Source organism: Hipposideros armiger, unplaced genomic scaffold (genome assembly GCF_001890085.2).
Source record: "Hipposideros armiger isolate ML-2016 unplaced genomic scaffold, ASM189008v1 scaffold_248, whole genome shotgun sequence".
Taxonomy (NCBI): Eukaryota; Metazoa; Chordata; class Mammalia; order Chiroptera; family Hipposideridae; genus Hipposideros; species Hipposideros armiger.
Window position 1 is genome coordinate 461,021 of NW_017731598.1, and position 18,791 is coordinate 479,811.

Below are 18,791 nucleotides of genomic sequence, written 5' to 3' on the forward strand. Positions count from 1 at the left end.
TCCACGTGATGGCAGTTCATGTGGTTGGGTCTGGGGGACCTACTTCCTGGTTGTCCCCTTCATGCACATATTTGATGCATCTGCTCTCCCTGGTACACACACACACACACACACACACACACACACACACACACACACACACACACACACATGTTATCTCATCCTTTAGGACAGCGGTTCTCAACCTTCCTAATGCCGCGACCCCTTAATACAGTTCTTCATGTTGTGGTGACTCCCGACCATAAAATTATTTTCATTGCTACTGTATAACTGTAATTTTGCTACTGTTATGAATCATAATGTAAGTATCTTTTTGTTTTCTGATGGTCTTAGGCGACCCCTGTGAAAGGGTCGTTCAACCCCCAAAGGGATCGCGACCTACAGGTTGAGAACCGCTGCGTCTAGGACTTCTACACATGGCTTTGATTTTTCTCAGTACAGTGTTCTCAGGGTATTCAGAGTTCTTTCCTGGCAACTCAGGGCTCTATAAGACCCATACAGAAGCTGCCGGCGCTCTTAAAGAAAAGGTCCAGAACTGGTATTGCAACACTTGGATCATGCTCTCTTATGGTCCAAAGACATCGCAGTTCAGCCTGGATTCAAGAGAAGGGCAAATACATCCTCTATGGGAAGGCTGTAAAGAATTTGCAATCATCTTTAATCCACCACCAAGTGTATGAGATAATAGGATGGCCCTGCATAGAATATATAAATGTGTTTATTTTTTGAAATCTCCAATTAATGGGATTTTTTTAATATTCTAAACTGAAGGGAAAAGGGCATAACTAAGAAAAAAATAGTCTTCTGTTTTGTATTGCTTGCTCTTAAAAATATGAAAAATGTTCATGACAGGTAATGATTGCCCTGGTTTAAATTGTTCTGGAAGAACTTTTTAATGCTTTCATCTCATTTCTTGGCAGGAGCCTTGAATCATTTTAGAAAAAAACAGGCAGTCTTTACTCCCTTTCACATTTGTGGAAAAAAGAGGGGCCCAAATGTCAGATGAAACAAGAACTTGGTCAGAGAGGCCAGACTGAGTGTCACTGGCAGAAATGGCCAGAGGAGCAACTGTCTGGAAAAAGAAACTAGAGGGATTTTCTAGAGCAGAGAAGAAAGCTGAGAGGCTCTAGAACAACAGAAAGTGTAGGTGGAGAGCAGGCCAGGAAAGCTGGATCAGTCAGCAGCAGAGAGCCAAGACTCATCACAGGAACAAAGGTTCATGGCTCCAACTCTCATCTCCAGGGACCCCAATTCTGAAAAATGATAATACACAGGAGAGAGCTAGGAAAGGAACCTTGGACAGCTGAAGTTTTACCCCACGGTAATAGCATTGAGTGTTGTGAGAAGTAGCTGAATTCCACATGTATGCGGCAGGGAAAGCCAAGGTAATTTGCTAAAGGTTTGCATAGGGAGTAAGAGAGAAAGAGAGAAGTCAAGAGTGACTTCAAAGTTTTTGCATGAACAACTGGAAAAGCTGTAGGTGGAACAGGTTTTCAGGGACAATCGGGAACTCAGTTTTTAATATCAAAAGCTTGACTTGCCTATTACACATCCAAGCAGAGATTATAAGGAGTCAGTTGAACATGAGAGTCTAGCGTTCAGGAGAGAAGAGCAACCTAAAGATAAAAATCGGGGGCCATCGGAAGAAACTTCTGAAGAGTTAGGAGACAAATATTACCAGATATAAAGAAAGCTACCAGAAAGATATAAAAGTTCTAAATTTATATGTACCTAAAAAATTATCATCAAAAATATATAAAGCAATACAAACCCAAAATCATAGTTGGAGATTTTAATGCACTTCTCTCAGTAGTGATAGAAAAAGAAAACAAAAAAAATCAGTAGGCATACAGAAGTGTTTGAACAATGGTATTGACAAATTTGATCTACTTGGCATCTAACAAGGAGAGGACTAAGTGAAATATATATAGCAATGGTAGGTAACCAATATTAATTGTAGGACTTGAGGGGCAAATGAGGATATGGTCTTACTGGAGCACAAGAACTGGGGCAACTGGCAGAAGCTGGATCCTCAGCTGATCTGTCTAAAAACAGCTGGAATCACAGGGGAGCTGTTGCCTGAGGCAAAGGAGGGATGAGAAATGCCCTAACTTGACTCTTCCTCCTACCTGCCAATCTCCCACCAGCACCATTTGAAAGCTGATTGACAAGGTGATACCTGGGAAATGGAACCTGAGGAGGCCATTCTTCTTGCAATAGAATAAAGCATGGAGAAGGTCACAGAATGGATGTGAGACAAACCAGGAAATGGCTGACATGATATCCAGTGCTTTGTACTTCATTGGAAGGGCATTGGGGGATCATTGAAGAATTTTAAGCAGGAAGTCACTATCTGACTGGCATTTTTAAAATATCATCCAATCTGAAATGTAAAGATTGCATTGAAGAAAACAGAGATGGTCGTGATGGTTAATTGTATGTGTCAACTTGACCAGGTCGTGGGATGACCATGTAGCCAGTTAAACAGTATTTCTGGGTGTGTCTCTGAAAATGTTTCCAGAAGACATTAGCATTCAAATCAGTAGGCTGAGTAAAGGAGATGTACTCTCCCTAGTGTGGATGGGCAACAGTCAATCATTTGAGGTCCTGAATTGAACAAAAAGGCAGAGAAAAGGCAAATTTGCTTTCTTTCTTAACCTGGGACAGTGTCTTCTCCTGGCCTCAGGCATCGGAGCTCCTGGTTCTCGAAAGCTTCAGACTCTGGGACTTAGACCAGTGGCCTTCCTGGTCCTTAGGCCTTCAGACTCAGACTGAATTATACCACCAGCTTTCCTGATTCCCCAGCTTGCTGGCAGCATATTGTAGGGCTACTCAGCCTCCATAATCACGTGAGCCAACCCCCATAATAAATCTCCTCTTATATATCTCTATACATCCTACTGGTTTTGGTTCTCTGAAAAACCCTAATACAATGGTCATGAGTATTGCCTTTGTCTAGGCAGAGATTATGGTGACCTAAAGTTGTGGCAGAGGAGTGAACTGATTTAAAACAGATGTAAAAGTTAGGCTTTTGAGGACAAAACAACTGCTTCTAAGTAAGGGAGAAGAAGAAGTCAAGGGTGATGCCCAGTTTTTCATCTTGAACAACAGGGGGAAATGGAGGAGTCATTTGCTGAAATGAGAAAAACAAAAGGAGGAACACATTTATAAGGAAGATGATAAATTCAGTTTTGATACTTGCAAGTCATCAAAATTGGGGGACCTGATGGACAACCTATTATCTGGGCCTGGGGTGCAGAAGTAGGATCTGAACTGGGATACACATTCAAAAGCCATCGGCACATACCTGGTATCTGAAACCAAGGAAGTAGGTAAGACCACTGGGAAGATTATGTATGGTCATAAAAGGGCCTAACTTTAGAGAAACTCCAATATTTAATGGATAAAGAAAAAAGAAAACAAAATCAGGAAGAAGTCAAAGATCGCAGAAGAAATTAAAGAGAATGTGATGGTCAGAAAGGGTGTCTCAGAAAGAAGGAGTGTTTTATGTATAAAACATAATTGAGAAATCAAGAAGGATAGAACTCAGATGTGGCCTTATGAGTACTGTTTCTCTGGGGTTGGGAAGAAATTGGGTTGGATTGTGAGATGAGGAAGTGGTGACATCAAGTGTAGACAATTAAGTACAAGACGTTTGATTGGAAAGGGAAGTGATAAATAGGGCAGCAGTTAGGGTTGGGTTTCATAGGGCAATAAGAAGCATTATAAAAATTTTAGCAAGGGAATGATGGACACAATGAAAACAAGGTTGTGAGAATATAATTTTCACCAGACTACAAGAACCTATGTGGTAGCAAACATATGTTCACACCCCTAGGTTTCATTGCTCTGAGTGCCCACTGCTTTGACTTACAGAAAATGCAAACATTAGAAGATTCTCCTTCCCCAAGTATATCCAAGGGTCCCCAAGGGTGAATCCATCCTGGTCATCATTTGCTACCAGCCCCAGCAGAAGCATTAGTTCATGGCCAACCTGCTGGCCCCAACAGGTCCAAGCTAGTACCACTAAAATCTCCTTGCTCCCACTAGCTGGTGTTGGTTGTTTTGAGGATTGCAGCTGCCAAAAGTGCTGCCAGAAAAGCACCCATGTCACTGGCGGTGCTGCCAGAAAAGATGAGACTTCAGAGCCCTCCAAGGACAGGTAACTGGTTAAATTGTCCATTTATGCTGGTTTTCATATAGACCTCTGCTGGTTCACCGAGACAACAGAACTTCTCCTAAAAGCAAGATCGATCNTTTTGTTTTTTATTAAGCAATCGAGCAATTGCTGTTTCCTTAGAAAACAGCTTCCTGTGGGAAAAATTTAATGCATTGCCTTTGCAAGCTGGAGCCAGTACACTCATATTCTGAGAGTTTATCAAATTGATTTGGCTATAGCTCAGATTCATTTGATAGTTCAGATTCAAACACTGAGTTATTTGTATAAGAATGATTCTGTTCCATTACCAGTGTACCCACAGTCCTATAGACAGTAAATTGCCTTTTTATTCCGCCTGGGATCATGAAAGAGAGGTCTTCTAACCATCTGTCAGTGTAGTATACACCAGAAATGTGCTCGCGCTTATGGAAATGATTGACCTGTAATAACATCTTTGCTGGGAAAAATAGAAATTGTTCAAATCAAATTTGTGGCACCGACTATAGCACGCTTTATTAAATGGGGCACAGAGCACAACTTAACTCCTGCCTCTCCTGACTCAGCGTCTTATTACTGACTGCTGACTCCATTTCTACTTTGTATCTCAAAATCAAATATCCTAACAATGTTGAGACAGTTTAGAATTACTAAATCTCTTCAGCAGCAGCCATCGTCCATGATGTTTCCCGTTGGTACTTTTCAGGATTTCAATTCTCAAAACCAGTCACTGCCAGCATATAGCATGTGCTGAAATGTTAACCAAAGTGACAGCTAAGAAAGACGACAGCCATTAGACCAGCTTGAAAGACAAGGATTAGAAACATCAGCCCATGACTCCCCCTTCACCCTTGTCCAGCCCACCAGCTCTAGGAATGTCAGTCATAAAGCGAACGTCCTCAACTCTTCACTGAGCACATTAGGTCTTACATGTTATATATTTAGTAGAAGTTGATTGAGCACCTACTATGTGTCTGGTACTATGCTGGGTGTAAGGCATAGAGAGATTTAAAAACAAATAGTACCTTTCCTAAAGTATCCCATTTCTGTAGCGGGACAAATGTTACTGCCCAAAACAATAAGCTCTGCAGAAATGGTCACAGGAGGCTATAGTAACAGAGCAATTGCTCGATAAATCTTTGTCATGTGTTACAGTGACTTTGAACAAATGAAGTGACAATGTGTGGGGAACAGAGTTCTTATCTTATGCCTGAATTTCTGCAATGGCCTTCATCCTACCTTCAATCTTTTCCCCTTCCAATTCATTTAACAAGTACTTATGAGCACCTACTATGTGCCAGGCTCAAGGTTCTCAAGACTAATGTTACAAAAACACAGCTGTCAATGAGTCATTCTCCTGCTCATTAAAATTCTAAACTCTTCTGTGTGGCTTTCAAGGCTCACAGATGTAATCCCCACCCCATGGTTTCCTTTATTCCTCAAAACATAGTTGCCCAGAATAAACCCTCTGAAAACTCCTCACTGCCATGCTTTATGTTCTGCCCTCTCTCCAAGCCTACCTTTAGCTAATAGTCGCAATAACCTACTTCCGTGAAGATGGGAATAACTGATAATGTCTTGTTACTCCTCCAGGGATATGTGCATCATAAGAATGGAAAATGTTTTCACAAAGCAATTAAAATCTAACATTAGATTTCCAGGCCATGTGGAAGGAGCATAGCCAGGGGAAGGGGAAGGGGGAGATAGTGTGTCAGGGGAACAGAAATCAAAAATGAGAATATTTGTAGTTAAACCACACTGAACAGTATCCCCTTATCTCATCTTTGTCCCTGCTGATACAAGTTTCTATGGATTTTTCTTAATCCATGGGGATACCAGAGAGACATTTTTCTGCCAGTACAAAATTTGGAAGTCTTGAGAGGTTTCATATTTGCTCACTCCAGCAAATATCCATCCAGTAAGCTGTATGTAAACACTTCTACAAATACTTTTATTTCCCTATCACCCAGGATCCACTTTTACTAAAGACTTTTTTGCTTTAGTGAACTCTAAGTGACAGCATCTCTCTCCTACCAAGCACTCCCTCCTTTCAACATCTCTCAGCAGCAGATCTGGGTCCCAGGACACTGACAAGATGTATGTCTCAGTCCCACAGCAGCAATGCCACGTAGTGTGAATGACAATGGCTCACATATGTTGCAGCTGTGAGAAGGGGAACTCCGAAATGCCAGCTGGCTCCAGACCACTAAGCAGACAGAAAGGCATCAAAGCTTCCCGAGCAAGTGTCCCAGTCGCACACTGAGGCATCGGATTGTGTGCAGGTCAACCCACCCAGCACATTATCCTGCTTATTCTCTAATACATGTCTATCTCTGTGGAAGCTTCGCACAAGGTTGCCCCCTGCTCTGGTGCCTTTGATACTCTCAGTCACATATAATTGCCTGCTGCAGAAACACCATTTTGTTGAGCTCCCTTTAAACCCACATTTCCTCTCTCAGTTTGCCTTGTGTCCCTCCCTCTTCCCTTAAGATTTCTCCCCTGTAAGACTTGCTCCCGCCTCTCAATTTTATTATGATGCTGAGGCTCCTCTGCTAATCAGACAACAGTCTACTGAGTGGAGTTCAAGAGCCCCGCCCAGCGCCAGATAGGAGGCAGGACACAAAAATATCTTAATAATCCAGGCTCTTAGAGCATCTGAAATCTGGCTGAGGAGACAAAACAAATATACATGAAAAGTCAAATAATATGAAACAATAGAAGACATAACACAAAGTATAATAAGATTCCTTGTCATCGCTAGAGGTTGAAAGACATCACAGTTGGCTGGGGAGATCTATTTCCTTTCCCAATCTTTCTTCAGTGGCACTTCCCAGCGTATCTTCAAACAAAACAATTTCCTGGGTGCTTACTACACTGTTGAGAATGCAAAGGGCCCTCTGGCCTCAAGGAAAGATGAAATGCAAATACAAAGAGCTAGTAATATAAAAGCAGAAGATAGTAAGTGGTGAGAGAGGCAGAAATTATACAGAATATATTGCTACTGTGCTCTTTGGGGCTTTCAAGGAAAGATGCCTCTATAACTGTTACAAATGATGGAGATGATGGAGTCACAGAGACTTCATTCAGAGTCCAATTGGTTCTCTATTGCTGCATAAAAACTACCCTACAACTTAGTGGCTTAAAACAATCATCCCATTTTGCTCACAGTTTTGTGTTTCAAAAATCTAGGCTTGTCATTAATCCACGTGATGGCAGTTCATGTGGTTGGGTCTGGGGGACCTACTTCCTGGTTGTCCCCTTCATGCACATATTTGATGCATCTGCTCTCCCTGGTATCTACACACACACACACACACACACACACACACACACACACACACACACACACACAATCTTCCTCATCCTTTAGGACAGCGGTTCTCAACCTTCCTAATGCCGCGACCCCTTAATACAGTTCTTCATGTTGTGGTGACNAGAACAAAAGGACAGCAACTTGTCTGTTCCCCTTCCCCCAATTCCCCAGCACTGTTCCCATCCCCCAATTCCCCAATAAAAATCTTTAAAAAAAAATTAAAATTAAAAATAAAATAAAATAAAGAACACCGGTAAATGACATGGGTGTGAACACACAGCACAGAAGCATGTCTCCTGTGGTTACATAACCAGGACCCAGTCTGAATCACAATATACACAATAGACCCATCAGAGGGCCTAATAGAGACCACAAGCCTGAATGCCCCAGCTGCCCTGCCACGAATGCCACCAAAGAAGAAGGATGTCAAAAGGAGTTCTGCAGGGTCCTCAAGTTACAGGCCCATTTTTCACCCTTTTTACCACAGGAACATACCTAGCCAGAATAAAATAAAATTTACAGAAAATCCAAAGGAATCATGAAGTACTTGCCAGGACCTAAAAGGGTAGAAAGTGATAATACATTCCTGCATCTTTTCATCGCAATGCATGAAGATATATGTGCAAGATTCTGGCCCAAACACCCAGCCTATGGAAATTGCTAGTCACCTTCTCCTCCCCTTAGAGGAAAGAAGATTGATCACCTTAACATCAAGCTTCGCTTTCCGGGCCTTTCAGGTTAGTCCACAGATGTCTTTCCAGTCTCTCTGCATGCTGACCTGGGGTTCGATGGCCTATCCTATCTCCTACTTCTACAATCAGATGCACCAACCCAAGCTAAGTGCTAACCTGAGAGCTGCTCAGTTAGGTGTGGGCAGAGAAAGGACTAGCCCACCCCAGATGCTGTGGGTTAATGAGAAGGAGAAGGAGTGCACAGATGCTCAGTGCACAGTAGATGCTGCTCAGATGCTGCTCATAACCCCCTCCCTACAAGCAAGGCTGTGATATGGATATTTGCACGCAGGAGGTTTACTGGGAAGTGCTTGATGGAGGCGGACTAAGAGCCAAGTTCAACTGTAATACATNTCTCTCTCTCTCTCTCTCTCTCTCTCTCTGTCTCCCCCTATCCCCCCACCTCTCTCTCTGTATATATACACTGATAATAGCTGCCAGTCATGAAGTGCTATCTATGGCCAGGAAGTTCTCTATGTACTTTAACTCATGTAATTCTCACAACAACCCTGTGAGGTAGGTATGATTATTTTACAGCTGAGGAAACTGAAACATGGAGAAGTGACATAGCTTGACCAAGGACACAAATCTAATACATAGACGGGCAGGGTGTGTGTAAGTCTGACGGTGGACGCCATGCTCATGACCACTACTCTATGTTGCCACTTGAACTTGGTGTGGAGGGTGCTTCCACTGCCTGCCAGACTCCTCTTCCCCTTATGATGTGTTTGCTTCTCACTGTTTCCTGAAATTTGGCCACAGATTCCACTCCAGCTCATCAGAAATATTTTTATAGTTGTTTTTAAGGTGGGGAGGAGATGATCTGAATCCTTTAGTCCTACCCAAACTAGTGGGTTATCTACTCTACAGATAGATTGTAGAAGGAAAGATGGAGACCATTGAGCCCCAAATCAGCCAGGATGTTAGTAGATCCAGGATTCAAAGTGGCCTGTTATCTAAGTCCTCCTACCACGAACATAAGGGCCCAGGGCTCCTACGGAACCAAATGTCCTATGAGCCAAACACTGATCTGACTGAGGTGAGTTGGATGAATTAATCTCCTTCCTCATCCATATCAGAGTATCACTACTGCATCTGCTGTTTTCCCTGCTATTGGAGCAGAACATTTTAGGCCCATGGTAATCAGGTTATGTTTCCTTTTTCTCCTTATAGAGATATTTCAAGAACCAGGATCCATTCGCTGCCTAGCCATGGCTTAGAAAATCTTAAGAAGCTGCGGGCCAGGTCGACGTACAACTTAAAAAAACTTCCCAGTCTGGAAAACTTGGCTGAGCTTATGGAGGCCAGCCTCACCTACCCCAGCCACTGCTGCGCCTTTGCAAACTGGAGACGGCAAGTGTGAGTCTTCTCGTGTCGACCCCGGGAGCCCCACTTGGGGCTTTCCCCAGTGCAGAGCTTGGTCCACAACTTCTACATATCTGTGGCATGAAGAGAATCCACTCGCAGAGAGCTATCCCTGACAAAAACCTCTAGGCATATTCTAGATTCAAGCTTTGGTATTATGGAGGGTTTCTAATTTCTTTAAAAATGAGCTCACAGGAGATGGGTACCCACACGGTAGGTCACCTACCAAATATTAAGTGAGATAATATGAAAAACACCAAACATAGTGCCTGATTCACAGCTGATGATTAAAAATAGTTATTGCCTTTTTCATCTGTACCAATATGGATTTATCCTTCAAGTCCCAAACCCTGCACCCCATAAATGTCCCAGGGACCATCAAAGTCAACTTCAGAGGGGAGAAAGCATAAACACCATACCAGAGACTGATGCACACATCCACAACACATCCCAACCACTCAAACCTCTCTAATCCATCTTTGGATCACAGTGCCTCACAGGGAGGACAAAGACTAGGACACCTGTTCACTTTGGCTTTCAAGGTTGTCAGGTTCAAAGAAGCCCAGGTTAAAGAGGGGAATCCAAACAGCCCAGTCCCAGTAGGTAACTGGTTACAAAGTTGAGGTAACTACATACAGGATCTGCAGAGAGTGGAAAGGGAGCCCTTTGGAGATTGTACATGTTCCAGTCAAAGGATCCATTGGAGACAGGATTTATTGAATATCAGGAGTTCTCAAAGCTCTCCCCCTCCCTGAACTGACACAAATCCACACCATGCAGGGCACTCAATCAGATGATGTTGTGTCACCACTCTTGTAGAGTAGCCCAGCACTAATACATTGATATTATTTCATTTTATCGCAGTCTCCTGTATTATTCAACCTTTAACGTACATTGACCTGCTCATGTAGACATAGCCCCTGCTCAAAAGCAAAGTAAAACAAAAACAAAACACTCTTTGAAATGGTTTCAAAGTAACTAGGCGTTCACATTCAGGCCCACTTACTTGAAAGATCTGCAGAAAAGGGGCTACTTTTCAGGATTTGCGTGTATCATTGGGAAACTGTCCAGAATTGGACACTCCTCTACAGATTAGCTCAAGGGTCAGGGAATTCCTCCCTGATGACTGAAATTCTTAACAGCTTGTGCTGAGGTGGAAGGCTTGCCTTTTTTATACTCTAACAAGAGTTACTCCAACCAGGGCAAAAAAAAAAAAATACACCAATTCACTGCCAAAGCCCTAGAACTGAATACCCCTCAGGAGAAATATCAAAGGATATTAAGATCATTATAAAAGCTGCACATGGTGTACTGTCTGGCTCAGCGCCAACACACCACAGAAATATATTATCTCACTGTGTTGCTCCGACTCCTCTGGTCTTGCTACCCTCTGTAGGTGGAGCATCGGGGCTCTCCCAACCAGAAATCTCCAGGTCTGCCTTACATTGTCCCAGGACTCAAAGCCTTCCCTGGTCCCTCCAGACCACCTGGCTCTCACCCTCTCTAGGTCCTTATGGTCACTTACCATCAGGGCCCATCGGGTACAGCAAAGGAGAGGCCCATGCCTCTTCTAAAACAACATGCCCCAAACTAAAATTACAGTTGTATTTTACAAATTTATATACAAAAACACAAAACAAAATAGTTAAGTTATTCAGAAAATCATCACAGGATTTTTTAAATGGTCTCATTTTGTTGTATGCCATAGGTGTGGTTTGGCAATGAGATTCAAATTTAAAGTTGTATCATGAAATTGACCATCTAATCCTCATTTGGAAATAATACCCAAAGTGTAAATGTTAGGCCCTTGTGACTGTGAGGTTTTGGAAAATGGCTCTCCCGGCAGCTCACCGAAAGAGCTTGTTCACCACACCCCCTCATTTGTCATTGAACCAGTTATTTCCTGGTCATAGCTCTACACTCAGCTTGCATTATGATTTTGGTCATTTTAGAATTTAATGTTTCTTGTATTGTACGCCTTTTGGTCACAGCTAGATTTTAAACTAGGCACCATGATAAGTGCATCCAAGTGCCCACACAGGATCTAGACTCCATCATGAACTCAATATGTAACCACTACCCTCAGTCTTCATGTTGCTAATGTTGGCAGGAACTCACCACCAAGCACTACCATACTCTACACCTTTATCTCATTTAGTTCTCACAAAGGTAATAGTGGTATATTTATTCCCTTCTAACAAGAGGCAGGAACTGAGGTGCACAGACAGTGAATGACTTGATCAACACCACCCAAACTCAGATCCAAACCCTCTGGGCTGTCTGTCTCCAAAGCTCAGGCTCTGCGCCACTCCACTGCACACATCTCAAATTATCTGTTCATTGATTTATTGGGGTCCAAGAGGTCCACCTTCTAAACGGACCCTAAACTGACTTCCCAACTCTTTATGATTCTTAGGATTGGCCAAGGAACTGCAGGGGCAAGACTTTCTTTCCCTCGTTTCCATTTTTCTTTCTATTCTTTCTCAGAGGCACTGTTTAACTTTTCCCACTCAGGCTGTTGTGTCACTTCTGTTTCAGGGAAGGAAAGCATCAATATTTAAAATATTGGTAGTGGTGTCAACAGTAGGAATCTTCACAGAAGCCAACATAAGCCCTGGGAAGTGACAGCTGTCTCTAGATGGTTAAGTCAGATTCGTTCCAGTGAACGGAGCTGCAGTCTGAGGCACCAGGTCGCTTATGCTCTGTTCCTAGATTTGGCTGTCGCTAATCCAGGAACAGGGTTTAGGAGTCAGGAGTTAGATTAAGGACCACAGAGTGATTCTCTTGTCCCCTCTATGCCCATGTCTGAGCTTGACTCACCTTTCTTATAAGATCTCTGACTAAACCCCAAGACTTTCTGTGCATTTTCAATTACATGTATGTTAATTGTTTAGCCCCTTTAGTACAACCCATGACTGATGTGAGAAGCCCTACCAGTAAAACAAAAGATCACACATTCTCCAGTAAGAGAGAGAGAAAGAGAAAGAGAGAGAGAGAGAGAGAGAGAGAGAGAGAGAGAGAGAGAGAGAGAGAAGAGTAATGTGGGCCAAGAGAAAATGACTTCCTTTTGGCAATTCAATTCATTTCTTGGAGGAAGAAAAGGGAGGAAAAGTGTCTCCCTAACAAACCCTTCTCATAGAGGTTGATGGGGAAAAGTTCAGTCCTTACAGGTTGGGATGCTTGGCTAACACTCATCCTTTAATCTCAAAAGGAATCTTTACATCCTCCACTCCCTCAGCCACTCTTGCCTTCTTATGAGGGGTCCTGAAGAGCTTTAACACTTTCCCACTCCCATATGAGATTATGTTAAGGTTTGAGAGAAATGCAGTCACTTAACATTGCTGGGAGCTAGCCCCCCAGAGAGGGAGGAGGAAGAAAGGGGTGTGTGTGTGTGTGTGTGTGAGAGAGAGAGAGAGAGAGAGAGAGAGAGAGAGAAAAAACAAACTTTTTTCCATCTATAAAGAGACCGAGTGTGAAACATCCCCATTCCTTGGAAGCCTTTCCTTTGAAACAGAAAGAACTATTACCCCCTCTGTGTCTATATGCACTAGTCACCTGTCTGGGTAGAATATTTATCATCTGGCTGTCATTCAAATCTCTTCTGAAAGTGCCTCTATTCTGTTGAAAGGCTTCTTGTACATTTGGGTTTCAGGGGAAAACCAAAACAGAAAAGTAACCCCAAAAAGAGCCAGCTCCTCAAGAGATGACTTACAGTCTCGGAATAAATTAGGTCTCCTTGCAGCCTGCATTTTCTCTTTTGGGCACTCACTAAGGAACTGTTTAATATGAGAAAGCCAGATTCACCCTGTAGACAAATCCATGCTTGGGGCCTACTGTGGCCCCTGGAGAATGAGATAATAAAAAATAGGACCCTCAGTAACATTTCAAGCAAACTAGCAGACCTCCCAGTAGCCTAAGTACCAAAGAGCCAGGGACAGGGGCTGGCTGGGAACTAACTCCAGACTCTGATCCTCCAATTTATGTAGATGTAAGAAGCAAGCAAGTTCTCATTTGAGACAGAGAACTGCCCAGATCTTCCAGAGCCTTGAGTACAGAGTAGAGGGATGGGGATAGATCCTACTTGAGCATATTAAGAGATGGGGGAGGAAAAAGGTGGAGTTGGTATCAGGTCTGTAAATTATTTGCACTTAACAGCAAAGGCTGAGCTAGTCCCAGGCGCCTTCCTCCCCACATTCAGGTTGTGGCCAAATGGTTTCCCCAGTGGGCCAATCCAACTCTAGGAATTTATATACGAGTTGTTCTGTTCATTTACAGTAAGCAGCATTAACCCATGAGCTTAGCCTTGAGGGCAGACAAACTGGTAGAAAGGATAAACAATGTCAGAAAGAAACCCCATCATTTCTACCCTGTGCAAAGACAGTGATGTATCTGCCATTCTGGATATGGGGTGCTGATTCTGTTATTCCTTTTTGCATTTTTCTAGCTCAGAGCATCATCCAATTTGCAACAAATCTATTTTAAGACAAGAGGTGGATATGACTCAGGCTAGGGGTCAGGAAGTCTCTTTGGCAGAAGACAACGAGTCCAGTTACACCAGAGGATTTGACATGATGTACAGTGAACTTGACTATGACTTATGCAATGAAGTCGTCGATGTGACCTGCTCCCCTAAGCCCGATGCATTCAATCCATGTGAAGACATCATGGGGTATGATCTTCTCAGAATCCTGATATGGTTTATTAGCATCCTGGCCATCACGGGGAACATCACAGTGCTGGTGATTCTGACCACCAGCCAGTACAAACTCACTGTCCCCCGGTTCCTTATGTGCAATCTGGCCTTCGCCGACCTCTGCATTGGAGTCTACCTGCTGCTCATAGCGTCAGTTGATATCCACACCAAAAGCCAGTACCACAACTATGCCATCGACTGGCAGATGGGAGCAGGCTGTGATGCTGCCGGCTTTTTCACTGTCTTTGCCAGTGAGCTCTCCGTCTACACTTTAACAGCCATCACGCTGGAAAGGTGGCACACCATCACCCATGCCATGCAGCTGGAATGCAAGGTGCAGCTCCGCCATGCTGCCAGTGTCATGCTGGTTGGCTGGGTCTTTGCTTTCACAGTTGCCCTCTTCCCCATCTTTGGCATCAGCAGCTACATGAAGGTGAGCATCTGCCTGCCCATGGATATTGACAGCCCCTCGTCTCAGCTGTATGTCCTGTCCCTCCTTGTCCTCAACATCCTGGCCTTTGTGGTCATCTGTGGTTGCTACACTCACATCTACTTCACAGTGAGGAACCCCAACATCATGTCCTCCTCCAGTGACACCACAATCACCAAGCGTATGGCCGTGCTCATCTTCACCGACTTCCTCTGCATGGCACCTATCTCCTTCTTTGCCATCTCTGCCTCCTTCAAGGTGCCCCTCATCACCGTGTCCAAGTCCAAGATCCTCCTGGTGTTGTTCTACCCCATCAATTCCTGTGCAAATCCCTTCCTCTATGCCATCCTCACCAAGAACTTCCGCAGGGATTTCTTCATTCTGCTGAGCAAGTTTGGCTGTTACGAAATGCAAGCCCAGACGTACAGAACAGAAACCTCATCCACGGCCCACAACCACCATCCAAGAAATGGCCACTGCCCTCCAGCTTCCAGGATTACTAATGGTTCCAATTACACACTTGTCCCTCTAAGCCATTTAGCCCAGAACTAAAACACAACGTGCAAATGTATCCCAGTGTTGAATGATAATTAAGTCTTGCTTTTGAAAAATATGCCATGGCATAGCTGACAGGGTGCTTCCACATACTTCATCTAATTTAATTTTCCTGGCATACCTACAAGGTAAATTGGTAAGCATCTATTAACTCCATGTGATAGATTAGGAAGCTAAAGTATTCAAAACAGCATTAATAATTAAAATAATGCAATACTACATCACATACCTTTTATACTTTATAATGTTCACAGTGCTTTTGTTCAGATAACCTCAACTGATCCCTATAGAAGACCTATTAAATAGGCAGAACAGGAGTTTTTCTGTGAGTTCTACAGATGAGGAAACCAAGACTCAAAAGGTTAAGTGGCTTGTTCAAAATTGCTTTGCTTGTAAGAGGTAGAGCCAAGATTAAGGGTTCTGACTCCCAGAGAACTTCTAAAAGAAGTAGCATAACATTCATTCATTCATTCATTCACTTATCAAATACAGCGGGTGTCAAAAACAAATGTGTACACATTTTAAGAAAGGAAAACTGTATTGAAATTGTAATACTCAATATATACTGATAACAAAAGATGAATACAAGTCTCGTTTGACTTCTGCAATTACAAGAGGTGCTCAAAGTGGTTACCGTCAGCGTCCAGACACTTCTGATTATGGCAAACTACTGCTTGGGCAATGCTGACCAAAGTGTCCACTTGTATACATTTTTGGGGCACCCATGTGATGGCTTTGTAATGTGGCAACTTGAATAGGCTGAACTACATTTCCCAGAATTCCATTTTATGTTTCCTGTTAGGATGGACCACAGGAAAGGTTCTTGGGAAAACAGGAGGGCAGAAAGAAAGCTGCAGCTATTCAGTCATTCATAGGCTTTATTGCTGATCTGCTGATTCAGCTTATTGCTATGAAGCAGCAGCTGGGCCTGTAATTGCTCCACCTTCCCCTGGGTCCTCCTTCAGTTTCCCTGACTCCTAGGCCAGGTATATGTATTTAGCTCCATGATGAGGAAACTCAGTTTTTGCAGAATACATTTATCCCCAAGGTCATAGGCAACAAGAAAGGAAACAGGGGTCAGTTTGACCTCATGGGGCTACATCTCATGCTTAACCAACCCCAAATTGTATAATCTAATTCCCTGTAACAAATATTTACCACATGTATACCTATGTGCATGCATGCGTGCCTGTTTCTGCTTCTCTGGTTGAACTCTAACTAATAGAAGATACAGCCTACTATATTGCATGCACATGGATTGCAATGTTCAGAACATGCCAGCTTTGGAATCAGAGCTGTGATTTTAATCGGATTCCATGATAAGCCAGAATTCCACCTCTCTAGACTCAGGTTCTTCTGTAAATTGGGAGTTGGTTATAGTACCTAGCTATTGGGTTTATTGTAAGAATTAGATAAGAAAATGGATGTACAGGTCCTAGTGATGTAACTGGCTTGGTGAATATTGGTGTACTTCTTGCAGACCAATGCCTGAACTAGAGCCTAGTTCTTCTGACCCTTGCTTGGTCTAGAGTTCATTCCATTAGACCATATTGTTCCTGATAACTATACTTCCCATATCTATTTTCATATGTGATCCCATCTGGATAATGAAACCAACCACAAATCCTCACCAAGCACTGTGCCAGGACCAGCCCACAAAGCTGTGAGTCTCCTTTCAGAGTATCCTCTTCCATGTCAAAGCCAGTCCTTCCGCATCCTGCCCTGTGGCAAACATTCCAAAGTTGGTCCCAAATGCATTAACAAGGAAGTCCTCACAGGGTTAGAAGAAAAAATAAATCATCTCTGCCTAGGTGACCTGGAACCATCTTTATCTATTAGGAGCATCAAGTGAAAAATAGAATAATTATCCTCAGAAATAGTCTAGAGCTGTGTTGTTCAATACCGTAGCCCCTAGCCACATGTGGCTATTGAGCACTTGAAACATGGCTAGCCTGAACTGAGGCATGCTATAAGTGTACAACATACACTGGATTTAAACTATTTAGTGCAAAGAAAAAGAAAACTACGAGAATGTACAGTATCTCAATAATTTTGATATTGATTACATATTAGAACAATACTATTTTGGACATACTGAGGTTAATATATTTAAAAATTAATTTCACCTATTTCTTTTTACATTTTTTAATGTGGCTACTGGAGCACCTAAAACTATACATGTGGGTCATGTTTGGGGCTTGTGTTATATTTCTGTTGGACAGCAATGGACTAGAGCTATATGAAAATAAAGGGCTTTAATTTAGCATCTTACTCCTTGGTCCCCACACCAGTTTGTCACACTATTGGGCTGTCCCAGTTCCATGTGCAGTCATTTTTCTTCCTTGGTTGTGGCCAGAGGGAATGTATTTCGGAATTTAGACTCAAAAGCCAAGTAGCAGCTAAATTAAAAATAGGATCCAGTATTAATTATTTCACAACATAGCTGTTTAGGACACACTGGTATAACAGTGGTTCTGAGAGGAAAGAATATGTTCAAAGATAAATGCACACTAAGAGAAGCTCAGAAGTGGTCCATCACTCTGTCACTACAACACTTCCTGGTAAAAGAGGAAGGGTTTTCTCAAATAAACAAACACATTTATAGGTAGCAAAACCCAGTGTTTCTAAACCCTGTAGACAAGTCTTGAGAGAAAAACACTTCCTACATTTTCTGTTTTTGAATAAAATTGGAAGCCAGTATATCAATCACTCCTCCCCCTAAAATGTTATTATTATATAGGTAACACTTCCAGGTTGCACCTCCCAGAGTGGTGCTTCACTACCAGAGTGGTGACCAAGATGAAAAAAAATAAAAACAAACAAACAGACAAAAACAGGATATACAACCAAAAGAAATTTCAAAATGTTATCCCAAATTGTTATTTTTCTAAAACTTTTATTTCAATCTCAAACACCATTAAGAAGGCCAATATCTTCCAGAGACTTCTGAAAGTACCCATGTCTCCAGAAGTGATATTCAAAATGTTAACCGCTAGTACAGCCCAGGTGCTGATCTCTCAGAACGAACCTGCCTGTGAACAATCTATCTGGTCACCCGGGTGCAAACTGGGCGAATGCCAGCCCTGCATGATTTCCTCCCACCCGCTGACCTCACCCTGGACCTGGTCACATATCTCTTTCCTCAAACTTCCACCCACGTCCTTCAGTCCCCGCCTGGCCAGCCTCTCAGAAGGCCTCCCTCCACTCCCCCTTTCCTCCAGATTCTCCTTCACTGAATCCCAAGAAGCAGTCAGACAATATACGCTACTCCTAGGAGGGGTGAGAGCAAAGAGACTGAATGAGTAAATCCAGAAGCTTTTAGGAAGCAGAGGGAAATGATGAACTGGGTACAAAGATGAACAAACAATTCTTATCTTGTCACATACGGAAGCAGCAATGAGGAGCTGAGGACTATGGCACTTGAGGTGATATTTCACTGCTAAGCTCCGTGTGTTTAACATGGGGGCTATCCAGACCTTCTTTCTGGAAGAAACATATGGAGGGAGGAATAAAACAAGAGGAAAGGCCTTTCTGTACTTGTATGACCA

The 18,791-nt window shown here is 42.9% G+C and overlaps 1 protein-coding gene across 3 annotated transcripts in view; it reads left to right on the forward strand.

Annotated features, from left to right (window-relative positions):
• Nucleotides 1-15,461, forward strand: part of FSHR (follicle stimulating hormone receptor) — a 203,927-nt gene extending 188,466 nt beyond the window's left edge. The window contains exons 9-10 of one of the 3 annotated variants that reach the window (XM_019655848.1): nucleotides 9,374-9,559; nucleotides 14,010-15,461. In XM_019655848.1, coding sequence (XP_019511393.1) covers nucleotides 9,374-9,559; nucleotides 14,010-15,240 — 1,417 coding nt within the window. In that variant the 3' untranslated portion in view covers nucleotides 15,241-15,461. The remainder of the gene's footprint in view (nucleotides 1-9,373; nucleotides 9,560-14,009) is intronic. The other 2 variants (XM_019655849.1, XM_019655850.1) reach the window with 2 other exon arrangements.
• The last annotated feature ends 3,330 nt before the right edge of the window (nucleotides 15,462-18,791 follow it).